Raw genomic sequence first — 27,418 nt, forward strand, 5'->3', positions numbered from 1 at the left:
CCCAGATCTATTCGAGTTTTATAACCCCATAAAAAAAACTGGATCTCAAACTAGATTTTAACTCTCCAGAAATTCCAATTTCTGTTTTAGCAGACAAAAACTTTCAAGATCTCCTAAATGGACGATCCGAATTTCCCTCAAAAAAATACAGTAAGTCCATGTTAGAGTCTACTATTTTTCAGTATTTTTCTAGCTTTTTCTAAGTCGTTTGGTCCCTGCTAAAAAACAATTTTCCCAAACCCCTAGGAAAATCTTACCTTTTCCTTGTCAGGGCCTAGACCAACCCTAACCCACTATGTCCGTTCAACCCATGGGCCGAATGCCAAAACTTCCAACATAGAAGTTGTTCCTAACTCTTCCCCATATCGTTTTTTAAAATTTGGGAATTTTTAGAATAACTTAAGCATTTTTTCCAGAATTAATTTCCCTGTCTGTCAGATTCCATGTCTCAGAATTTCAGAGATCCAAGTCTTTGATAATCCTCTACTCTCTCCCAAACCATAACCTGAATCCTAAAACTGTAAAAAGAGAAAATCTTATTATGCTTGTCAAAAACATTTTCTCAGAATTTCATCCATTTTCTAATCTTTCTGCTATTTTTCTCATAATTTTTCCTGAAACCTGTCTGTCTGCCCTAGATCCTAGAGTCGCCGGATTTTGATCCGACTTGCTGGAGCTGTCCAGCTCCGACCATAGGTCAAAACCAGAATCTGTAAAATACAAAAATATTTGTCTAACTGTCCTCTGTCACCCCATAAAATATGGGAAATTTTTATGGAAGTTTAGTACCCTAAATCTAATTTAGAATCAACATTTTAGGCAAAATTTTGATTTTTAAGATTTTTAGTTATTTTCTACATTAAAAAAATAACAAAAAAATAGATTTTTGAGCTTCATTCTGTTTTTAGGGTTAGTCTAGGTGTCCATGCCAAATTTGGCTCAATTCCAAATTCATTTGCTTTGTATGTTAGTTTACTTTTAAATTCAGAAGCGAGAATCAGGCGAAAATCAAGTCAAATTTGATATTTTATGATATTTTTATCATTTTAGGATTTTTATCATGTAAATAAGCATGTCATGCCATATTAGGGTTAATTTCAATATCATTTGCATTCCAATTTCTCATTTTTACAAAATTTATTTCAGAAAATCCTGGTTTCAAGGCCATAGTCTTGTTATTAGGGGCATTTTGGTCATTTTGACCTCAATTTCAAAATTTCAAACTTCAATTCTCCAAATTTTCATGCATATCATCATATTGCATTATATTGTGTTTAATTTTATTTCATTTGATTTCCAAATTTTACAAAAATTCTCTCAAAAAAACTGATTTCAAGGTCATCGGGGGTATTTTGATCATTTTTACTTCAATTTCGAATTTCCAAGTTTATTTTTGAATTTTATTACTTATTTTTCATGTTTATATCAAAGGGGGTATGAATTTGGGTTTATATCTGAATAATATCTGAATTTCTAATATTTTCGGATCAATTCAGAAAAAACGACATTTTTGTGCTAACATGTTTTCTAGTTTTGCAGGAACATTCAAGAAAAAGATTTTTTTTGCTTATTTCATTCAATTCAATGTAATATCAAATGTAATAATTTGGAATAAGAGTTACTTTTCAGCTTAGAATAGGATTGCATTGCATATAGTTTAATTTCTGTAATTTTCAATATCTGATATATGATGCATATGCACATTTTCTAAAATCACTATGGTTGACACGAATGGCACGTGCACAAGCTCTTAAAGAGTTCACAAATTTGGTGGGATTCATATTTATGGCCATAGTCAGAATATGAAGAAAACCAAGATTTGTGATCTTCATATTAGCCACATTTAGCCTACACTCTTAGGCTAACTTCAAAAATGCACTGCATTTCTCAAAACTCAAAAGGATTTTCTCAATTCTTCAATGAAATATCTTTCAAATTCATATTCATTCATTCAATTTGCATCATTTTCAAACTCTTTTTCCAATTCTATTTCAGAAAAATCAAATTTTTAAAAAATTTTCAAGTCTTTCTCAGGATTTGATTTTCTTAGAACTCTAAATTTTCAAATGAGATTCCAAGTATTTTCCAAGTTCAAATCATGATTTTTCAAGATTTCCACATTCTCAATTTCATTTTCAAATCCCAAAATCGATTTTCTCAAAGATCTGATTTTTCTGAGAATCCATTTTCCATTTCAAAAATCAATTTCCAATGAACTTCCTGATTTTCTCAAGATTCTCAAATCCATTTCCTCAGAAAAGCAATCCAAATCTCAAAATCGATTTTTCCAAAGTTCAAGTTTTCCTGAGAATTCATTTTCCAATACAAATTTCTGATTTCCAATGAAATTCAATTATTTTCCCAGGAATTTTATTTTCAAAGCACTTTTCCAATCATTTTCCAAGCATATTTCAAACTTTCAAAGCAAACATCATATTTCTCAAACTTGCATCTTTTCAAAAATTTTATAGCACATGCATGATTCTTTGTGCATTCTAGGAAAATAGAACATGATTTAGATATTTGAGTTAAGTTAAAGCGCACAATTGATCCTTAGTTCGATTGCCCCTGGTAAAGGCGCCAGGAACGGTTGAACCTCGTACCGACAGGCGGATCCCATAATTTTCCCGCGAATTTTCAAAACGGAGGCGAGTAATTATCAAAATCATTTTTAAAAACTTTGGTCGAGTTTGACTCACAGAATCATTCTCTCACTCTCGCAGAGGGAGGGAAAAAAATTTTGCGATGATAACAGTGGAGACAGACTCCGTCGGCTCTAGACCACCCAACGATGGTCACTGGAGCAAGCCAAACGCCCCAATGTTCCATCGTTGGATGCAGCTGGTCCTCGAAAAAGACTGTCGATGCCTGGGGCGATCCTGATGCCCTAGATACTGATTGAAATTATTCGAAGATCGATCCCAGAAATGAATCAGGGAAGGGCCAAGGAGTCCTTCCGTCTGATTCAACAGAAAAGGGAAAAAAGGGTTTGTCCGCCCTTTCCGACTTACCAGAACCAAATAGGGGCAAAACCCCTATTCACCAGCTCTGTTCCAGTATCCTGAATAGAGAGGACCGATCGGTCCTCGCTACATCTAGGAGCAACCAGATGGTGCAAGAAAGGGTCGATCGGCCCTCTCTTGCCCGCGTCCTCTCATCGATCAAAGTAGATCAACGTCAAAAATAAAAAAAATATAAAATACATAATAAAATCATGTATTTCAACAATTTGACGGGAACATGTGCTCTGATACCAATTGTTGGATTTAGAAATCCACCGAAACAAAAGCAAGATTGAATACATGTTCTCGCTAAATCATTGAAACGAAAACGAAAACCAAACTTGATGTGGAAGCGTACCTGAATTTATAGGCGCTCCGGTAGATCATTGACGGTATGATCTTCCAGAACCTATATATATGATTTTTTTCCTTTCTCTAGACCTAATGAGAGAGTGACTGGATTCTCTTCTGATAATCGGAAGTCTTAAGAGGAAGGGCCTTTATATAATGTTTGGGTACCATAACCTAATGTGTATCCAATTAGAAGTATGTCTCCAATTCAGCCAATTATAGAATTGTAGATAGAGTAGGTCTCTCCACATAGTGTATCATACCATATGAGAAATCACAGGGCTCAACCGAATTAGATCACATAAACCGGGCCTGAACCTATGACAATTTTACGATGTGTGGTTCAACGTATGTAGGCCCACACGATTTTCCCAACGGGGTTTACTCGATCGTTCAGTCTACTCGATCGAGTCATTTTGACTGGACTGAAAACTGGTCAGTTAGGTGCTTTGTTATTGTTTTGGTCTTTTAAAAGTTTGATGGGATGTCTGGTTTGTGGAGATACCTCTTAGAGAAAAAATTACAAAATTGCTTGGATATGTAGAAGTACGGTGGGCATGTTTAGGGACCACTGGTCGAGTGCGAGAGGATAGGATTTTAACGTTGGGCATTGCCACAACAACATGATCATTCAGCAGATGCAAAGCCTACTGTGAATCTCTGGTGGAATGAAGCTCATGGAAGGAGAGTATGCCTTAGTGATTGCACGACAGGGAAGGGAAATTTCTTGTAGTGTCATGTTAAGAGGCATTAAGTATGCCTATGGTTATTTGGCTGCCTAGGAAATAGCCTTATGGGGTGAACGTAGGGATGGTAGTGGACCGGGTTAAAATGGGGCTCTACTCCACCTTATTTCATTTGGACTGAAAATGGAGGTTAAAATCGAAACTCGTGGAGGGATGGAAGAGAAAATGGACTTACACCTTCGCCCACCCCGCCCTCAATCCCCATTAGCAAAATAACTAAAATACCTTTAGAGATAACATTGGACCAGGGAGAAACAGGACCCCGCCCCACCTCACTCTATTTGGACTGGAGATGGAGGACATGAAACGGGGATAGAGGGCAAAATATTGAGATGGGGCGGGAGTGGAGAGCTTGTCCTCCACCTTTGCCCTAGTACACTATCATCCCTAGGTCAACATTTACCCTTAAGATCATCACTTCTCAGATGGATGGTGCTTCGTGGAAGGGCCAATTGCAAAATTTGGGATTCAGTTTAGCAAGTAGGTTCAAATTATGCGAAACAAATATTAAAAGTAGGGAACATTTCTTTGCCGAGTGCACCTAGATCTAGGATATGCCCATTAGATTTTGGAAACCGGCTCATTCAAGTAAGTTTTGTCACCTAAGTGATGTTCTTATCGGGTTGGCATAGTAGGGGGAGCAACCTCAACTTAAGATGTTAGGTATCAGTTAGCTAGAGGAAGATTTGGATGCACTGAAACAAGATTATTTTTGAAAATTCTGCATCAAGTATAAAGGTTGTTTAAACCAAAATCTCAAGGGAAATTAGAATGATGTCCAGCTTGATCTAGCTAGGGATTGAGGCCAGCAACAACCTCTGGGTGAGCCAATGGTTCACACATCTTCACCAATGGTCCCCTTCTCCTTCCATTGATATTTTCGGGATGTGAGATAATATTTTGGCAACAATCTCGTCAGCATTTTTTGCAGCTTCACCTGCATCTTTGGAACATTTTATAACTGCTAGTTGTTGTTTTGTTGTAAGTGCTAGCAACTGTTGGGTTAAGTAAAGATTTTTACGGTGTGCAAGGGTGTCTTTTTTATGCAATACATATGTGAAGGCTACTTTAGACTTCAATCAAGATTTTTTCTTGAAGTTATCACGCATGCTCAAAGATTGTTTGGATGTTTTTTCCTTGGATTGGTCGAGTACCCAATCAATCATCCATGGACCACTCCCTCAATCATTGGTCGAGTACCCAATCTCAGTCTCCCATAGTTGTGCCCATGAATCCATGAGTTGTTGTAAACCAAAATTCACGCTTGGGAATCAAAACCTACAGTGAATCGCAAGTGCCCTCAACTTTCTAAGCTCATCCGGAAAATCAGAAACCTTGGACATGTTGTTGTTGTTGTCATTTACTAAGTAAACCGACTACTTAAGTAAAACACTTAAAACTTTGATTTATGTTGTACTTCTACTTTTCCAAAATAACAAACTTCATGTCAATGTGGACATATCATTATAATCAATTACAAAAAAAAAAAGTGAAAACCTTCTATCTTCGAAAAGAAGCAACAAATAGTATCCAACTATTATAATCAATAAGAAATAGAAAGCATATACTTAAGTAAAGCACTTAAAACTTTGATTTATGTCATACTTTTACTTTCCCAAAATAACAAACTTCATGTCAATGTGGATATATCATTTTAATCAATTACAAAAAAAAAAGAGTGAAAAGCTCCTATCTTAAAAAAGAAGCAACAAATAGTATCCAACTATTATAATCAATAAGAAACATAAAGCATATACTTAAGTAAAACACTTAAAACTTTGATTTATCTCGTACTTTTACTTTCCCAAAATATCAAACTTCATGTCAATGTGGATATATCATTTTAATCAATTACAAAAGAAAAAAAAAAAACTAAAACCTCCTATCTTCGAAAAGAAACAACAAATAGTATCCAACTATTATAATCAATAAGAAACAGAAAGCATATTAACTCAACTCTCAAAATCATCTTTTCTTGGAAAATAAGCAAACAATCAATAAGAAACATAAAGCATATTAACTTAGCTCTCAAAATCAACCAAAAAAAGCAGACCATGCAATATAGTGACCCATTTGGACCAGACATGTAGAAAATAAACTGAAATCTGGGGACAAGTTATGTCACGTAGACACAAACACATGTACGAGACACAAACGAGTTTTGAAAAACTAGGACATGGGGACACTATCGCTTGTCTGTGGGAATGCATACACACATATATATAATCTAAAACAATAAAGCATTGATATCATCTTTTTATCACTGTTTCTAGATCATTATGATTAAAAATATTAAGTAATTAGCCTCAGCTAAAAGTTGAAATGTAATGTAACTGATGTCTTTTGTCATGGGGCCAACAATCATATTAGTAGTTGATAGATAATCGTTTGTAATCTCATTCATATCATGGATATAATGGTACTTTACCATTATATGTTTGCTTCTGGAGCTATATGCTTCACTTTTCATCAGGCTAATAGCAAATTGATTATCACTATATATTTGTATTGGCTTGTCGACTATCTCCAACTTTAAATCTTTTATGAAGCGGCTTATTCATATGATAGAAGTAGCAAACATGTTGCATACTACATATTCTATTTCATGTGTATACAAAGCTATACAACCCTGTTTCTTATATGACCAAGAAACAACAACACCTCCAAAGAGAAAAATATAGCAAAAAATAGATTTGATGTCATTCACGCTTCTAATAAAATCAACATCAGAATAACCGATTAGCTCTAAATTATTTGCATTATAACTCAATTTTAAGTTTTTAGTCCCTTTCAAATACCTAAATATTCCTTTTACAGCTTGCCAATGAAATCAATGAAGATTACTTTGATATCGGCTTACGAGACCTACAACAAAGCTAATGTCCAGTCTAGTACATAAATTAGCATACATCAAGCTTCCAACATCTTGAGCATATGAAGCATTCAATTTATCTTATTCTTCACTAGGACAATCATTCTTTTGTAACTTGACCCCTTTAGCCATAAGAGTTTCAATTGACTTACAGTCATGCATTTTAAACTTATTAAGTAGATGATCAATATCTCTCTCCTAACTTAAACATAAAAATCTAGAACTCCTGTCTTGAGAAATTTTTATTCCAAGAATATATGATGCCTCACATATGTCTTTCATTTTAAATTGAGTATTTAACCATGTCTTAGTTCTGACAATCATATCATTGTCATTTCTAGTCAGGAGTATATCTACAAAAAAAGATAAAATAACAAATTCACTATTACTTTTTAATAGATATACACAATGGTCAAGAGTGTTAGCCACATATCCAATATCACATATGACTTTGTAAAATTTAAAATATCATTGACGCGGTGATTGTTTAAGACCATATAGGGATTTTTTCAACTTATACACCTTATTTTCTTGATCATTAACAACATAGCTTCTGATTGTACCATAAAAATGGTTTTCTTCATATCACCAAAATTATGCTATTGGATACAAACTTTACATCTAGAGAATACGTATCTCCATAATCCACTCATTCTCTTTGCAAAAAAACTTTCACCACTAGCCTAGTATTAAATTTATCAATGTTTCCATTAGACTTATATTTCTTTTTTAAAACTCATTTACACCCAATGAGTTTTCTTCCCTCAGGTGAATATGATAATTCTCTGACATGATTTTTCTCAATGGATTCATCTTTTTTATCCATGGCTTTTATCCTGTCAGATGATTCATGTGAAACAATTGTTTCACCATATGTTAAATTATCAGTCATTTCATCTAGAACTACCAAGTGACATAGCTCATCAACTAAATACACATAGTAATAATCTAAATAAGATGAAGGAGTTCTTGGCCTTTTATGACCAATTATCATCTGATACGAAGATGACGGAGTTGTATATAAGGTACATCATCTCCTAGATGGTCAAAATTATCTTTAGTTGATTCATTATTTAACTATTCAATAGGATCATCTGTAATAACCTCGGTTTTTATAGAATAAAATTTATCAAAGATACAATTCTAGATTGGATTTATGGGGTGATCCAAACCCAAAAAATCGTAGCCAAATAAAATTTGGATTGGATCTTTTGTTGGATCTAGATCTTAATCCAAAAAATCCAAACCAAAGACATATTAGCAAATAACAAAAAAATTGTTAGGATTAATACGGGAAATAGACAACATCTTAGCAAATAAAGAAAAAGGTAAAGGGTAAAATAAAAAAATAAGTTTTTAAGAAATATATAAAAATTAGAGGGGGGTGAGTGAAATTTTTTATAAAGAGGGCTAATGGGAGGTTGCCATCCCACCCTCCCCTTGCCTTCTCATCCCTCCCTCTCCTTCTTAAGTGACAACCAAAGGTGTGTGTGTGTGTGGGGGGGCGGGGGGCGTGGAGCCACCCCCTCCCACCTCTTTTTTTCCTATAAATACCCCTAGCCCCCCCTTTTCTCTAACTTGCTATCTCTCTCTAACTGTAATAAATAAAGAATTAGCTTTACCTTTGAGTTAAAAATGTGCATTTATATATTAAATGTCAAATATGAGCATTTTATATGCTTAATTATACTTTTCTGACCAATAAGGGTAAAATAGTTATTTCAAGAATTTCTTCAAATAAAATATTATTAAAATGCTTAAATTATCATGAAAATTAATTATTTTAGGGAGTCACATCCTCATCTAGGTGTTTTCAATGTCTTTTGAACTTAACTAGATGCAATCTGGTGGTTTTTGAAACAAATTCAAATAAAGGGCAGTTTATTCATAAAATAATTTACGAGAAACACTCTAATCAATAAATTGCTCTTTTTGAAAATACCAAAATCCTTGGACTATTTAAATTTAGATGAGTAATTAATGTGAATAAAATGTAAGAAACTAATTTGAAAAAAAATTGAGGGATTTTGAAATAGACCAAAATTCTATACGGATGAGATCCAAATGGATTGACCCGAACATTTCATTTTAAGGGTGTCATGTAATTAAACACATTATATTATATTTTTCAATCATGATTTTGTTTTAAAATAAATATTTGTTATATATATATATATATCATTATTTGTTATTTAGGTTTAGGTTTTTAATTCTTAATTTTTTTATGTGTTGTTTGGTTTGGGACCAAACCGGAGCCGACTTGGGACCCGGTTTGGACATGTGCATCCACCCTACCACCCTTAACCTTCTTCGTTTCCCCTAATTTTCACTCAATCGAAGGCCTCCTTACACTCTTCTCTCCCTTCCCTTCATTTTCTTTTTCTCACCCAGCGGGAACCCCAACACAGTCGCCACCCCCTCACGCTCTTCTCCCCCCTTCACTTCCTTCTTCCTCCTGTTCGGGCACCGATCGGAGGCTGACACCACCAACCTCTCCTTTCAGCGCCTCAGTAGCAGTGCCCTCCCCAAAGTAAGCTACTCTCTGAACCATCCTTCGCCGAAATCCCCGCCAAATTTCCAGTTCTCGTCACGACGTCGAAAGGTTACTCCCTCCATCCCCTTTTTGTTTGCTATATTCCCCTTGTCTTCCCCTTTCCTGCCCAAGCCGCTTCCCCTCTAGCCGATTTCCTCATTTTTTTTGTCTACCGCTCGTTTATCGCAGCCGCCGGATTCCCATTTCGTTTCCTTTTGGTGATGCCGGTAATCGTGCGAATTCCTGTGACAAGTGTGTGGTGCTTCTCGACCAGGCTGACCACTCTCTTCGCCTAATCGGAGCAAACAACCGTCCTGAGCAACAACCCCAACCATTATCCTCCATTAATTTCCCTGTTCTTCGCACCTTTTTTTTTTTGGATTTGGCCTTAGCAAATTTCCCTAAATCGGTTTTTTTCCGTGTTGTTTTGTCGAATCTGGTTTAAGGAATCGTGTCACAGCCGGTTTGGAACCTCTTGCTGCTTCGTGGATGAGTATAGGTATAATTCTACTTTTTTTTAAGCAATTTCCCATCTCACTTTCCATTTTTTTTAGCTAAGAATTTCCTCTAGCCGATTTACCCCAACTAGGGTTCTCTCTGATTTTTCGTGTTTCCTTGCATAGGGATATGTACGCAGCAGATCGAAATCATTCTCGCACCTATTGGGGATTGAGGTACATATTTTATATTAATTACATTTCTAATTGTCGATTTTAATTGATTTTGAACTTTCTCATTTTGTGTGCCCGATTTTTAGCATTATGAATCATGTCGGGTTGCTGTCGACATTTTCGTGTATCCTTTGCTTCGCTAGCATTTTTTTACGTGTTTTCCCAGTTTTAGATTGGATTTCTAAGGGAATATATTCTTTCTCTTAAAATCTTGTGCTTCTATCTTCGTGTCATTACCGTGGTGATACGTTGAACAACGTGCAGACCGGTGGAGATGCTTCACACTACTGTCCAATCATGTTTTAGACTTTTAATATTTTGTTTCGTGGTTTTCGCTATTCAGATTATCCATTTACATTGTAAATTTCGTCACTCGTGTGCCAAAGCATATTTTGATAAAGTTATATGTTTGCCCCATTGTAGCACTCTCCTACTGTGAGGGGATACCCAGCTGACCCTGTTATGGTATTTTTGCTTGGTGTTGAGTGTCGCATACTAAGTATTTGGTCTTTTACCTATGCAGCAAATCTATTGCAGTTTTCATAGATTTCTTAGTTTTTGAGTTTTGCTATATTTTTCATCGCATCACAAAGTTAGGATCCCTAAACTCAATTTGTAGAATGTAAATTCTTGTTGTTTGGTATTAATTTAATGTATTCTAGTACTATGTTGAGTAAGAATCATAGCGTAGTACAAATTTAGTAACTCAAGGTAGAATTGCTTAATTAGATGGTTTTGCATGAATTAAATTAGCAATTTCATTTATTTTGTCGTTATCATGATTAGTGTAGTGTATTAACATTGTTAAGCATGCTGCATAATGCCAAAGTTTGAGTATGTCTTGAGAATTTTGCCACACGTGAAGTGTTCGACGAAATGTCTATGTGGGATCAAATCTCAGTTCTTGAATGCAGTTTGCGAACAAGGTTTTAAAAAGGCTTTGCAAAGGCTGTATATGCATATTTGAAACTTTGTTTCAAAGTAGGTTTTATACATGTTATAGATAGACTTTTAACTTCGTAGTTTATAACATAAACATGCACTTGAGAGTACGTGAAAGTGCGTAGTTAACCATGTTAACATACACATCGCTAATACGGTCTTTGCATATGCACACGTATAGTTTGTGTTTGCAAATGAAATGTACTTAGATGAAATCAATAGTTTAGTTGTAATAGTAGAAAATGCTTAGAGGTATATATGTTGCATTGTGCCAATAGAATTGCAGGTATGAAGATGAGAAAATAGAAGATACTTAATATTAACTATCGCTTACGGCTAGAAAAGCCATGCACATTGAAATTAATTTAACTTGCAAATTGAGTATTTACCCGTGGTAGGTATATGGTGTAAATATATCGCACAATGAATTTACTTTTATTATATGCAACACTTTCCTTCTCACACACGTCACTTAGTTGTAGATATCTAGGATTATTGTGATTGTAGTTTGGAGATCATACTGAGTATGATTTGAATATATGAGAATAGAAGTGCTTGTATGTCACACCGTTATATGTTCACACACCCACTTAGTTATGGATATCTAAGACTGTTGTAACTGTAGTTCGGAGATCATGCTAAGCATGATTTGAATGTATGAGAATAAAAGTGATTTTATTGTTGTAGTTCGAAGATCATGCTCGTCATGATTTTAGATAGTGAAATATGGAGCGTATTTGTTACAGGTACATGTTTGAGCATGTATTGTGTGAAATGAGTATTGTATGATTGATTGTGATTGATATGTCTACCGTAAATGCCTGAAATATATGATAAATGGGTAAAGCATGTCATGTATATAAACTAATAATTTTAAATGGATGCCTTGAAATAAATAAATCATATTGGGAATGCGAATGTGTTCTAACATGTATCATGTTTGGGTGTTGAATTATGATATAACATATTATTATGCATGAGAAAAAAATTAATCATCTATGACATGTTCATACATAGAAATATATATAGAAAAATCATGTGTAAAGCACGTTGTAATTGATATCATACATGAAAGCATGTTAGAAATGAATCATATATGAGAATATGTGTAGCATAAAGCATGACATGATGGAGTCATGTATGAAAGTAATTATGGTTATGTCATGTACATCCACGAGGTCATGTAAGTTTAAGTCATGCATATGGCATAGATTATTTTAGTAATGTGAGAGGACATAAACTGTTGATATCATGCATGAGGGCATGAGAGGGTTATTCTATGAAATAATGACACTTGAATATGTTCGATGACTTAATAATAAAGATAACCCTGAACTATGGATTCATTTGAGGCGTCGGTGAAGCCGGGCTCTCTGAGATGGTTGGGTCCATCTCGATCTCTTATTCTCCTAAGAGAGAGAAGGGTGATACAAGCCACATAGGACATTGAGTTTTTAGGGCTGAAGGCGCCTCTTGTCCCGTCCCACAAAGGTTAGGAGACGGGTGTACCAATGAGTCTTAGGTGGTAGTATCACAGCTCTATAGAGTTAGGGATGCATGCCTGATTTTTTATCGGTGATTGTGGTTTGACGTAGGCCAAGACCTGTGACTTTAAGTCTGTTCTCCCAACCGCTGCATTGCAAGGATGAATCGCTTAGGAAAGAACAAGTTAAGTCATAGGAGGGCAAATAAAATACATAGAATAATAAATACTCTTAATGTTGTTTCTGGATGTTTATACCCTCTTTTGTAGCAGATGAGTTTAAATAAACAAGAACAGTAATGAATTAGATTTTTAAAATCACTTATATCATATGATTAAACATATAGATGTGAACATGTAAAAACTACTAAGGTTTGTAGGGTTATTGCATATGAATTTTTACATGTGAATGAAAAGACATGTTTATTTTGGTCATGTGATTGACCTGTTGATACAAGCCATGAGCTTGATTATTGCATGTGAGGTGCTTGTGTGTGTGAGACACATAGGAAAGGTCGAATCAAGGCATGTTCTATATTTATATCTGAATGCAAAGTGCATAAATATTCTGAGAAATGATGTGTGAATTAATAATTTAGATAATACATGTCTTAGTCATGAGTTGGACGTGAGTATGCTTCTTTTAAGGATAAAGAAAGTGAAAGTTTACATTTTCATGGACGATTATATTTTTCTTTACTTTGAAGCATGCTATGAATTTTGAATTCTCATTTATTTGTGCGAACACCTGTCATGGATATAAATGAATGTAATATTTAATATCATGGATGAGGATACATGTGAGTTTGAGTTTTCTGCATACAACTTACACAATTACGAATGCCATGGAATGAATGATAATAAATGTGATTGAATGTTATGTGCATGTTTTGATGTGGATTTCCTTGAACCTCATTTTTCATGATGAAAATTATACCTTGATTGTATCATTACAAACTTGATATGTTTTTCTCCAAGTTTAGTTTTGGGTTTCCTATGGCCAAGTGGTTAATGCCCTACAACCTTACAGATAACCTTGCAGAAGACTAAAGCGAAGTGCAGGTTGCTGCCCAGCTGAAGGCTCCACTCTTACCTATTACGATCCCTGGAGGACCCAGCTAATTTTTTATGGTTATAAACTTGTAACAATTTAACGCTTTTTATATGTATCTTTGTGTTTTAAGAATTATAATATTTTAAAATAAGAATATTTCTGAATTTTGTCTTTTTATTTAATCAATAGTTATGCTTATGGTTTAAAAATTTTAAATCTTTACGTAACTCCTCAATTGTCTTGAACCTTAAATAAATTTTATCTTTCGCATTTTTTCTACATGTGAGAATCCTTAAAGTAGTAACCCCAATCGAGTTGTGTTTATAAATGATTTCGTACTGGATCTGATACTAAGAGGCTAATATACACTTGTGATTGTGCTCAGGTGGGTCGTTTAGTATTTGAAACGGTTGAAATGTGGCCATAGATGAACTTATTAACATATTACTTTCAGGAATCATGCAAAATTTTATAACGAATAAAGTTTCATTTTTTTTTCAAAATTTTGGGTTTGAGAAAGTTTTAAAAAGGTTGGATTTTGAGGGACGTTACACTAAGTCTCTCTATTCCTCTCAAGCTCTCATTCTCTTCTCTTCCTCCCTTAGAAGACTCAAGAGGAGGTTGGTTTAGTTCTTTGGTCTTTAATCTTTGGTCATACGCGGTTAGTGTGAGAGGTTTGGCCAGTTACAAAGAAAATTTCAGTGAATATGGTACATGAAACCTGCGACAACAACTCTTGCATATATTTCAATCTATATTTCAACTTTTTCCAAGTATAAGGTATGGTTCTTCAGAACCTACTTGATTTTAGTGGTATACATGCATATAAATAGAATCTATGGCCTGGAACAGGCCAAACTCTGACAAAATTTGCAAAGAATTTATTGTGATCATTGCAAAATTTTTTCTCTTGTGTTCTCTCTTTTCCTTCTCTTTGCCTTTCTAACCTCTATTCCCTTTTTAAAGGGGAATAAAAGATAAAAAAGAAGAGAGAAAAGAAAAGAAAGAAGAGAGAGGAACTCTTTTGCAAAGGTGTCACTTGACCTTAATTTTGAAAATATTTTGAAATTACTCGCCTCTGTTTTTGAAATTTTGCGGGAAAATGGAGAGACGGGATTCGCTCGTCGGTACGAGGTTCGACCGTTCCTGACGCCTTTACCAGGGGTAATCGAACAAATGATCGAACTTATGCCTTTTGCTTTGCCTAAATATTGTCTAAGAATTTATTCTAAGTCTAAAATGCACAAAGAATCATGCTTGTGCAATGCAAATGCAAAAATGTATGCTTTTGAGTAGAATAATTTAGAAATTTTGAGATTTTTCAAATGATTTTTGAAATAAATTTGAGAATATAGTGAAGAAATGAGTTTTGAAAGTTGAAGAGTTTGAATCTAACTTAGTACTTGAAATAGGTTTGAAAGAGACTTGAAGTTCTAAGTTTTGGAATAATCAGAGATCTTTTAAAATAAATCTTGAATTGAAGAAATGAAGAGAAGAAGGAGATTTTGGAACTTGAGATAGAATTTTGAAGAAAATGAAGTTTCAAAGTCAAAATGGACTTTGAATTCGAATGGATCGATTCTGAAAAAGGAATTCTCAATTTCAGAACCTGAAACAGGAATTGAATCGATTCCAGACTCAGAAAATAGATTTGAAAAACGGTTTTGGAAATAGAAATTGAAATTGGAATCTTGAAATCCAGATAAGATTTGAAAATGGAATTGAGTTTTAAATTGGATTTTGAAATCTTGGATTCAAGATGAAATTGGATTCGAAAATCTGGAATCCTAGATGGAATTGGATCCGAAATCTGGAATCCAAGATGGAATCAGATTTGAAATTTGGAATCCTAGATGGAATTGGATTCGAAATCTGGAATCCAAGATGGAATTGGATCCGAAATCTGGAATCCAAGATGGAATTGGTTTTTGCAATCTGGAATCCAAGGTGAAATTAGATTTGGAAATCTGAATCCAAGGTGGAATTGGATTTGGATATCTGGGATCCAATATGGAATTAGAAGGTGGATCTGGGAACCCAAATGGAATTTGGATTTTGATTCAAGAAATCCAGATAGAACCTGAAGATGAATTTGAATTTAGGGAAAATCAAATTTTGAGATTCAGAATCAATCTCAAAACCTTGATTTTGAATAAATGATTTAAATTGAGAATCAAGACTTAATCTTTAGATAGAACTTTGGAGATTTTGAAAAATAAAGAATAAACTTGATTTTAAACTTGAATTTTGAAATCAGGAGATGAATCTGGAAATTTCAAAGTTTAACTGAACTTTGAAATACGATCTGGGATATAGAATTAAATTTAAAATCGAATCCTGAAAATGGAAATGAATTTGAATTTTCAAAGTTAAATTGAACTTTGAAATTGGATTTGAGTTGGAAATTGAATTTTGAATATAGAATTGAATTCGAAATTTCAAAGTCAAATTAGACTTCGAAATTGAAGTTTGAATTTTGAAATGAGATAGAATTGAGGATAAAAAGATGAATTTGAAATAAGAATTGAAGATTGATTTGAGAAATGAAGAAGATATTTGAAGGATTATCTCAAAATCACTTGGATTTTTGAAGAAAAAATTGAAATAATTTGAAAAATATGATGGAATTCTATCTTAAATGATGAATGAATTAAAAAGAATTTGAAATGGGGTTTTTGAAAAGCATATTTTATTCTTTAAATGAATTGAAATAAGATTGAAGATATAATACATTTCTGACTATGGTCATAAAATGTATTATATAATAATTTATATTTAAATTCAGATGAAGAATAAAACACATTTTGGTGCCTTTATAGAGTTTGAAATGAAATTAACTCTCAATATATCCTGACTATGACCATTAATATATATTTTGAGTTAATTTCAAGTTAAACTCTGATAAAGGAAGAAAATATTTAGAAAAATATGCTGATTTTTGAAAAGAGATCCAGTGCAGATCCAATGTTATTCCATAAAAGATGAAAACCCAAAGTTTTGTTCACATTTTGACTATGACCATAAATGCAAATCGTCAACTTAGGATTTAATCACTTTTTATTAGAATGGTGCACGTGCCATTCGTGTTCCCATTCGTGAATTTTTAGAATAAAAGAGAAAAATGATATGAAACAAGCAATTCTAGGAAATATGCATGCTCATACATTCTAATCTAGGCTGGACCAATAAAGAATTTTCATTAATATCTAATTTATTACAATCTTTAAAATTGAAAAATTGAAATATGAGTCTTTCATACTTTCCCTTGCAAGATTGAGTTAGTACAAAAATATAACACATAAAGGAGGAATTGAGACTGAAAGGCACGTAATCATGCTTACTCTAAATAGAGAATGTCTATATAATATTTGAATGCCCTGTATGGACAAATTTAAAAAAAATAAATGCACATGTGATACTTAAGCCCATGCATAAATTGACAAGGAAATGCAAGTATTACACCTATGTGCCATATATAAACGAATAAAAAAAAATGTCCACATGATACCTATGTACTATGCATAAATTAGTGGGAAAATGCACATATATACTTGCCTAAGAGAATGCATGAGAAAACTGAATTTTGCAGCAGACATAAGCAATGGACGATCATGGAGATGGGGGTATATAGTTTAACAGGATTGTGAGGATGCTGTGAGAGTGTGCTATGCGCGGTGAGTGAAGGGAGGTGGATATTGGCAGGTAATTCAACGAAGAATGCACTGGAAATAGTAATATACATGAAATGGCAGATAGTAAAAGAGATGGATGAGGTGCAGGTGGTTGAAAAATGCTTCCCTTATGTATGTCAACCTTGTGATCATCTTTGAGATGAGCCGTCAATAAAGGGATATCACCAATAACAGTGCACTCAGAACCAGCAGAGGGGCAATTTATAGGATCCGAACAAACATTGTGACTCATATTTTAACTTGCTTTAATACAGGTATATACCCATGCATCCAAAATTCTGATACTTGCAAGGCAATTCAAGAGAAACTGCCATCTTTCCCAACACCAGGCACCTTATGCTCCCCAGTTTATGCCCGCATGTTGGACGTGGGCTGTGCACCCTTGGCTTGCATCCAGAGCATAATGCGTGCCTGTTCGAACACTGATGGATTGGAGGATACATCGCACTCAAGCAGACAGGGCACTTTAACAATTCCCGCACACTATTTTCAACAGTCAGGTTCAGCTTTAGGGTAATATGTTGAATTGGATCCCTCACAAGTTCACTAACCTCAAGCGCGTCATCACTCGGGGGGATTCATAATCTCTGGGTTACCTTCTCGTAAACCATCCAAGCAAAAGTTTACGGAATCCATTGCATGCTAATGGAGAAGCCAACTGGTGTATATTGAAGAGGAAGTGTAACGGATGGCACCTGTTCTGTAACAGCTGATAGTTTGAAGAGGAGGTGTGATTATTGGGGCTTCTGATTCCCCTGATCACGGTTACAGCAGGTATATGGAGGCTATAACAGGGCTGAGTGAAGGTGTTGGATAGGCAGGGCAGTGAAGTAACAGATGTAATAGGTGGTTGATAGATGGATGGTGTGATAAGTGGTGTAGGTTAAGTGACTAAAGAGATGGTACTGGGGCGACAGGTGAACAGTAAATGAAGATTTATTGGCAGCATGACATCGCCACTTAGGTTCAAATTATTAACAGTCATTATCACCCAATGACGCTGCTATGAACATACCTTTAATCAATGTTCTAAAGGAAACACAGGGAAAAGAGAATCTGCACAAATACAGGAATCTCGAGTGGCCATACAAAATAAAATTTTCAGAGACGCTAATAGCACAGAAATTGCTATAAACATATCTTCAATCAATGCTCTAAAGAAAACACAAGGAAAAGAAAATCTGTAGGAATCTTTGAAGAGTCCTGTAGCCATACAAAAATACAATTTTCTAGAGATGCTAATAGCACAGAAATTGCTATAAACATATCTTCAATCAATGCTCTAAAGAAAACACAGGGAAAAGAAAATCTGTAGGAATCTTGAGCAGTCCTGTGGCCATACAAAAATAAAATTTCTAGAGATACTAATAGCACAAAATATACAGAACAATGTGACTAATGTAAACTCAAAACAGAGAAAACACCGACTATGTTCAGAATGGATTCTACGCAGAAGGCGTGGATCCTTTTCCTTGAATAGCCATTAAGATGTGAATGGCTCCTGATTTTAGAATCATATGATTTTGGAGAGTAGTTAGGGACCGAAATACCTGTTAACTTTGCTTTGCAGATATCTTGAATTTCTTTTAAAGTCAGGCCATTGAAGATAAAATCATCATCGCCGATGCCATCCTTATCACCATTCTAGCCATTTTCGCCATGCTTATCACATGCTTGACTTGGAAAAGATAGCCGTCTCCTTTTGATGGCGAAGCATGTTGGAAACCGGGGATATCATCCCTTATTAAGCAATTTCCACGGCTTGCATAACAATTTCTCATAATGTCACTATCACAATTCAATGAAGAAGATGCAAATGGACCCTCAGATTGTGAAATCTCAGGATAAATCTGCAACTAGTGTAGCAGGATAAATCTTCCCCGGGAAAGAAATCAATCAATCTGTGTGGCTCTGATTGTGAAATCGCATAAGAAGATGAGAAGGGTGAAGAAGGCAGATCCAGAGAGAGAGTGAGTGTGCGTTTGCAAATCTAATACGCGACCAAGGAGTTTTTATTTTTTTTAGTCATACAATATTATCCTACCATGATCGACACCTTTTGCAGCCAATGGCTGTAACGTCCCACAATAACATACTCATACCAGGTAACAGAGTAAGCTAGGTGGAAGTTAGCAATTCCAGGGCACCCATAAAGAAATACTAAGACCTAAATACAGAGGAAGGCAAAAGTCCATGTATCATAAAAGACAAAAAGTACAAACACGGGAAGCAGGAATTTACAGAGCTGGAGTAGAACACTGACAAGGCAGATGAGATCTGATAAACATTACCTGTTGTTCATAAAACGGGATGTCCCTTGGGGATGTTATGCAAAAAAAAAAAAAAAAGGAAGAAAAACAGAATTGCCAATGAACCGTAATCAATGCAATGGGGATGATCTATCATTGTGTAAATACGATGGATGATCAGAGGAACAGGCGTGATGCTGATGAAAACACAAATTTAATAAGAAGAAAGTAAAAGTGAAAGGCTAATAAAAGTAATTTGCAATGAACGAAAGGGAGAAACGGAATGAAGCCATCACATTACTGAAACAAGATAACGGGAGACATATAGCAAATAAAACCCACAAATAAGATCAATAGATTTAACAGGGAATATGATGTGAATGCAATATCCAAGGGAATCGAGGATGCCACTGTGGGACATCACCAATTATTCCTGTCTGATGCTATTCCGGATGCAAATTATACCAATAGATGCTATGGATTTATCGTAGATGATGTCGACATGAAGTGGATCTCCCGAGAATCGTGAGTGTATATGATGGAAGATGGGTATGCGATGCGATAAAACCATTGAATAAGGTAGATTTGAAGTAGATATTGCGACATATAGCAAATAAAACCCAAGTTAATTGGACGCAAACTTTAAATAAACAAAAGAGAACTAAAAAGGGAGAATACTCAGCAACATATGTTTATGCAAAATAAATTTTTTTTTTACAGGGAAACGAAGAAAATGTCGGAATACCGCCATTCTTGTTAATATTGCATTGAGGTAGGGTGGCAGATCATCCTTACCACGGATGCTTCAGAAAAGAGAAAAGAAATAAATAAAAAAAATTCGATGCAGGATTATACTGTAAGAAAGCTTATACAGAAAATCAAAGAGGGGAGAGGGAGATGAATCACTTACCTCCTGCTGCTGGGATTCCGGAGGAGAGTCTTCTTCAGTAGAGAGGGGAAGCACCAGAGGGAGATGTGTAGGGAGAGGAGTCAATGAGAAGACTCGATGATGCGAGAACGATCGATAATGATGGATGCGCTTAATGGATGGTCTTTGGCGAATAATGGATATCTTCCCCTCCTCTTGATGCCTGTTTATATAGAGGGGGAAGAATGATCGAGAAGGGGGAGAAGGCTCGAGAGGTGGTTAGGGATCGATGGGTGAGGTGAGAGCAGCTGATCGAAGGGTGGTTCGCCCTTCGATCCCCTGCGATGGTTTTTCAAGAAGAAGCCGTTGCACATTTTGCAACACGGGTCCTATTTTTTTTAGAATTTTTTCAAAACGATGGTTGTTTTCAAAGGGGTTTTAACAAAGACCATTTTCAAAAGAAGGGTTTCTAAATTATTATATTTTTTTTGTATTTTTCTTTTCTATTTTGATTTTTTGTTCTTTTTCTTTGCATTTTCTAATAATGTTTTTGGTGTTTTGACATAAAAACTCTGAAAATCAAAAGATTTTAAATTAATTTTGCAAAATTCAAAAATATTTACAAAAGAAGGGTTTTTTGAGAATTCGGGTTTGATTTTTGGAAATTTCTTCAAAAAAATGGGTTTAGATCCAGATTTTGAGGAAATATTCGAGTTTTTGGACCTCGAATCGAGAAATATAGGACAACGGATCCAAATGGATACCGGATGGACTGTTCGAGCCATTCAAAAGCTATTTTTGGTATTTTTGTAATTTTAATTTGAAAATTGGATAACGAGGCTTAGGTTTGGGTTTTTGACACTGCATCCGGATCCAAAATCGAGTCAGATATAGAAAATGGATTATGATTCCATTGAATCAGAGAAATAACTGGAACTTTAGCTTAAAATCGACCCAATTACTCAGAAAATGGAGGCCAGGGGCGATAGGAAATTTTTTTATAAAATTTTGAAAAATTTGGGGTGTTCACAATTATGACTTGAAATAAGTTAAACTCTGCCAAAATTTACAAAGAATCTATGGATTGAAACAGGGTGAACTTTGCCAAATTTTGCAGAGAATCTATGGCTTGAAATAGGGTTAACTCTACCAAAATTTGCAGAGAATCTATGACTTGAAACTGGCCAAACTCTGCCAAAATTTGTAGAGAATCTATGACCTAAAATAGGGCAAACTCTGCAAAAATTATAGATGGTTTAGATTTCTTCCCTAATTCATGCTCAAGCCTAGGTATAATGTTTTGGGATTTTAGGATGTATATCCTGGCCAGAATAAATCCAGGATTGCGGATTTATGAATCTAAGAAATAGGATCCATAATTGTGATTTTCTATAACTGATGGATTTTATAATTTTTGTTTATGCATTTTATAAGTTTTATTTAGACTTGATAATTTTTATGAATGAGATTCGACATGTCTAATATCTTTGGTCTTGGAATTACAAGTATGGTAATTATATTATGAGAGAAAATTATTACAACATGTTTAATCCAAGGTCTTGAAATTGTCCAGAGACCCATTTGAAAAAGAATGTATTAGATACATGATATGATGCATTGAATGATTCTTTTTATGTGAATGTTTGTTTCGTATTTTAAATTCTTGCTATTCATATTTTAAATTTGCAAGTATGGCAAATATGATATAATGTATGATAGGTATGAGATGAATAACATGAATTTTATGGGTATTAACCCAATTGCAATTTGATTATATGGTTCAAATTGTGATATATTGCATTTACTTTGAGAAATGGCATGTATCTGAGAAAATATTCTTGAAAAGTTAACTATAAGTTTCACTAAAAATTGTCACACCCTAAAGATGGGGTGAAGTTGCTAGTCAAATGTGAACGAGCTAGCTTGTCACATGTGAACAAGCGCCTACATCAACCCCGTGGGATATGTGTTGACATGGATACAATTCAACGGTCCCTTCTTGAGTCAAATGTTAGCCCGTCCCCCTCCACGGTGGTTTAGGAGACAACAGACTCTGATACTCAAGATGGAGGTGGAGTTGTGGTCGTATGCTAGTAGTGCACTACATTGACCAAAGGGAGAGAGACGAGTTGTCCCAGACTCTAGGTCCCAGGGAGAGAGATATCTTGACGAAGGATCCCGTACTCTGGTGCAAGTGTCTCGGTGTTCTTCTAGGGGTTTAAAATGTAAAATAAAATTATTGCATTAATACTCCTGGGAGGCTTGAGCGCTCCCAAGAAGTAGTGTCGTAGGAGTTGAACATGGATGATCGCTCAATTTGTGATGATTGCAAGTATGTTAAGTAATTTAAAAGCAATTTAAATGAAAATATATAAAATATTTCATTTCATGTAAGTCATGTCATAATTGTTATGCTTAAATTGTTACGATGTAATGTTATATATATGATGACCTGTTGATTAATTTTTCGTATATGCTTTACGTAAGGGTATGTGGGATTGTACCGAGACATTAAGTTGTCTCACTCTTTTTTAAATTACAGTTTTCCAAGCTCACATGAACAGGTGGATGAATAAGCAGTACACAGGGACTTAGGGATATTTTTAGAATTTACCGGACTACATCTGAGAGTCTACTACTATCATTTTGGTTACGAAATGAATGAAATTATTTTTGTTATTTTGAGTTGTAAATGGTGGTTTTTACTTTAATAATGTGTCGTGCCCAAGGTTAGCATAGGTTCAAATTAAAAAAAAAGAAAGATTTCCACTGTGTTTAAAAAGAGTTGGAAAAAAATCACCCATTTTCAACCTCTCTTTCTGAATCGAACACGGTGAATATAGTATGCACCTTTTGTTTAATTAAAACATATTTTGGATAATCCAATTGTTTTGTGTAAGTAGGATCTTAAGAGCTTAAAAAGTAGATGGTTCATAATTCACCATGATTTCGTGATTGAAAAATCTGTACTTTTATGTTGAGAAACTCAATCCAATCAGTGATTCGCAATAAGTGGACAATGATGAACAGGGGCCACATTGATCAGATAAAGCTTGCAACCATGACTTTCTATTTCTTTTTTCTTTTTCTTTTAAAAGGCATGAGCCAGTTGATAGAGTATATGTAAAGAAGTAATCCCAAACATCTAATAAGCAGGTATCTCGGAAGGGAGGCCGGGGGTGGATCTGAGCAGTATAATCATCTGTAACATCTTTTGAATCCAAAATCCATAATTTTGTTGTGCTATAAGTGAGGGTCATCAATGCTACATAAGCACATGACTTTTGTAATCATAACCCAGACTCACTTACCAGTGTGCTTAAAGTCCTATTCATATTTGTATATTGCATATTGTTTCTATGAATTTTTTGAATTGACTTTGTCTATAGTTTGGTGAGATTGTTCATATGCCCATTGATTGAGTAGTTTCTTTGTCAAAGTTCATTGAAAATTTATATATCTTGGGTTGGTATTTATTGTGTGGTTTGTATTCTGTATAAGGTTTGCCTCCAAGTTCATCTTGTTTGTGAAGTGCAAATCATTTTTGCTCAGTAGGATTATGATTTTGGTGATTCTACAAGGTTAACTTATTGTTTTTTTGAAATGCTAATTGTACAAATATAACATTTGACTATGGCTGGTAAATGGGCTGAGCTTGAGGTGTTCAAGATTGGATTTGGCTCGCGGTGATTTGAGCAAAGCTCGAGCTCATGACGAGTCCGAGCTAATTGAACTGACTTTCAGATGGCTTGTTAACAAAAAGAATACATTGTTTTAAAGCTAAAAGTAATAGCCTTTCAACTGTGAACCTATTGATCCAGGCTCCAGCTGGTTCATCTCCAGAAGAAATACATTGATTAAAAATTAAGATCTGTAAGGTTTCATCTCTAAAATTATTGATTGTAAGCCAAACACTTCTACCATTTATTTTACCCTGTACTATGTGATGTAAAATATATTTGTTAGTGCTTAACGGCCTAGCTGAGCTGAGCACCTGTCATTCATGTTCGGCTTGCCGCACCTATTTTACAAGTTTGAATGAGCTCTTTATGAGCTAAACATGAGCTGGTGGTGGTTTGTTTCATTTTCCAGCATGGCATTATCAAATTCATATTCTTTTCAGTAAGATGTTTGTGGTATGTTCCTTTTAAGTTCCATTATTCGAAGATTCAAGGCATTGCTGTTCACAAGAACCGAACAAATAAACCACCGGCCCCCAATGAGAATTCTGATGATCCAGCACGTAATCCGGGCAACCACAAAACTTCTCAAGTGCGAGCAGTACTCCAGACCTCAGTTCTTGAGGAAAACCACCAACCCAAAGCTCAAGAGTGGAAGTGCTACTGAATCGAATCCAAGAGAGGACTGATCTTGTGGAGGGAAGATCAAGAAACTTGTGTTGCAAGAATTCGGCAAGATCAACCACTCAAACTTGTTTGGATCATGATCTTGAAGCATTTTTTATTGGAGCAAAATTAAAATTATTTGTATGAAACATTTCCAACTCAGAAGAATCATTTTTTTTCTGATCCGACTTTCCAATGTATTTTCTGATCCGAATCCATTTGCCTCCCTAGTTAGGATTCCATCATACACATTTTGAGATCCAGCCCATGCATATCCTTTTATAATTTGTTTTGCAAAGTAAGAACTTTGCATTTTTGGCCTCGGCCAACTCGATGACTTGGTTCAAGTGTGGGTCTGTGAACACGAGGACCTGGATGTTCTATCACAGTCGTCCTTCGCTTTGGATCTGATGGGTGTTTGACATAGCTTTTTGGTGAACTGTATCCAGGTTTTATTGTAGAAAATGTGGGATCCCTGCTTACAAGCCGAGCGTTTTTCTTTCTCCGATGAGAGGCGATCAACCTCTCCAAGAACGTTGACTCCCCACAATCCAAGTTTTATCATGCAAATTGACATACCTTGTATATGAATCATATAAAAATAAAGTGAGTTTCATGGTGTAGAGTAGCCACCAACACTCTCAGGCTTGGGTAGCAAGCCCTTTCTACGATTTTAAAATGAGCACGATAATAGACTGATAGAGCTTCGTGTATGCGGAGGTGCTTGAAGGAGTGAGACTAGGATCTAGATCTAGGCTTTATGGCTCCAAGCTCCAACAGTGTATTGGTATGGATGGACTAGGTTGGGGTGAATCTAGTAGAGTCTGGGTGCAGGGTATTTAGACTAGGTGCAATATGACCAAGAGACAGAGATCATGGATGGCCTGAAACGGAGAACAAGACCCTTATTTATAGTTTTTCTATGAATCCTTAACTTAGATCTATGAGATTTTGGGCAAAAAGATCCAAATCCAGGTGCTATGCAAGAGCTTGAATATGATTGGCTAGAAATTTAACTTAGGGGCTAAGAAGTCTGGTTTGGTAAGACTTTAAGTTGATTTTTGGGGTTTTTGACAAGTTTTCGAATGCAAAACTCATTCCATGTGCGAACTGCACCCTAAATAGGGAGTTTTGGTTTTGAGTGACAACCTAGGTTGTCAACTGAGTTGCGGCGACAACCTAGGTTGTCGAATGAACTGAGCGGGTTCGGATCCAGTCTAGAGCCACACCTTGGGACCACATCTCGGACCGTATAGGCAACAACTTAGATTGGTTCTAATCTAATTCCAAACAATAAGAATCACAACCTACTTAGGATGACAACCTGATACGGATCCAAAAAGCTAGGGCAAGAACTCAACTGGATATGATCCCAATCCAATTAGTTTAAATGGTAAGTTGGGTCTAGATACAAACTTGGACCGGCATGTAAGGTCCAGATCCAAATACTAAGGACTAAAACTTTCTAGGAAAGAGACTCTGCTTCTCTTTGTTTCTTATGAAAGTGTCACTTTCATTGGAAAGGGCATGGAACCAACACCCCTCTAATCCCAAGAAAACTACAACTTTTTACATTCAAAAGCTTATGAAATACACATGAAAAAGAAATTGCACCACTTAGGAAGTGTTTGTTTCAAGCCCTTTCTTATGAAAATGGGCCGAACTTGAGATGTTCAAGATTGGATTTGGCTCGCGGTGAGTTGAGCAAAGCTCAAGCTCACGACGAGTCCGGGCTAATTGAGCTGACTTCCAGATGGCTTGTTAACAAAAAGAATACGATGTTTTAAAGCTAAAAGTAAAAGACTTTCAACTGTGAACCTATTGAACCAGGCTCCAGCTAGTTCATCTAAAGAAGAAATATATTGTTTCAAAGTTGAAAGCAATAGGGTTTCATCTCTAAAACTATTGCTTGTAAGTCAAACGTTTCTACCATTTGTTTTGCCATATACTATGTGATGTAAAATATATTTGTTAGTGCTTATCGAACCTAAATGAGCCTAGCTGAGCTGAACACCTGTCATTCATGTTCGGATTGCCGCACCTATTTTACAAGTTTGAATGAGCTCTGTACGAGCTAAACATGAGCTGGTGGTGGTTTGTTTCAGTTCCCACCATGGCATTATCACAGTTATATTCTTTTCAGTTCAGTAAGATGTTTGTGGTATGTTCCTTCTAAGGCCTATTATTCGAAGATTCAAGGCATTGGTGCAATTGCACTACTATTCACAAGAACCGAACAAATAAACCACCGCCCCCCAAGGAGAATTCTGATGATCCAGCACGTAATCCGGCCACCACAAACCTTCTCAAGTGCCAGCAGTACTCCAGACCTCAGTTCTTGAGGAAAACCACCAACCCAAAGCACAAGAGTGGAAGTGTTAGTGAATCGAATCCAAGAGAGGACTGATCTTGTGGAGGAAGATCAAGAAACTTGTGTAGCAAGAATTCGGCAAGATCAACCACTCAAACTTGTTTGGGTCATGATTTTGAAGCATTTTTTTTATTAGAACAAAATTAAAAATATTTGTAAGAGAAACAAGTAAAAAAAAAAAAGGTAAATGCACTCATTAAATTCCTCACAAAAAAAGTTGATAAAAATGTAAATATTA

General features: G+C 35.3%; 1 protein-coding gene and 1 pseudogene across 1 annotated transcript; one reads left to right on the top strand and one right to left on the bottom strand.

Moving 5' to 3' along the window:
* The first annotated feature begins 7,976 nt into the window (after positions 1 to 7,976).
* LOC149836187 (uncharacterized) lies at positions 7,977 to 24,992 on the top strand. Its single transcript, XM_090009720.1, has 5 exons — positions 7,977 to 7,996; positions 9,312 to 9,573; positions 9,951 to 10,003; positions 10,128 to 10,178; positions 24,616 to 24,992. The coding sequence occupies exons 1-5, from the start codon at positions 7,977 to 7,979 to the stop codon at positions 24,830 to 24,832; spliced, it is 603 nt and encodes a 200-aa protein (XP_089865846.1). The 3' UTR covers positions 24,833 to 24,992.
* Positions 17,264 to 17,982, bottom strand: LOC149836188 (E3 ubiquitin-protein ligase DIS1 pseudogene; annotated as a pseudogene).
* Positions 24,993 to 27,418: the final 2,426 nt, after the last annotated feature.

This window comes from Nuphar pumila, chromosome 6 (assembly GCF_984573655.1).
Source record: "Nuphar pumila chromosome 6, dmNupPumi1.hap1.1, whole genome shotgun sequence".
Classification (NCBI taxonomy): Eukaryota; Viridiplantae; Streptophyta; class Magnoliopsida; order Nymphaeales; family Nymphaeaceae; genus Nuphar; species Nuphar pumila.

Bases quoted from the DNA above. Each gene is read 5' to 3' on its own strand.
- LOC149836187 (XM_090009720.1), top strand. From the start codon at position 7,977: ATGACGGAGTTGTATATAAG. The intron at 9,574-9,950 runs GTTACTCCCTCC...ATCTGGTTTAAG, and splicing joins TCTCGTCACGACGTCGAAAG to GAATCGTGTCACAGCCGGTT. The intron at 10,179-24,615 runs GTACATATTTTA...GTTCCTTTTAAG, and splicing joins CGCACCTATTGGGGATTGAG to TTCCATTATTCGAAGATTCA.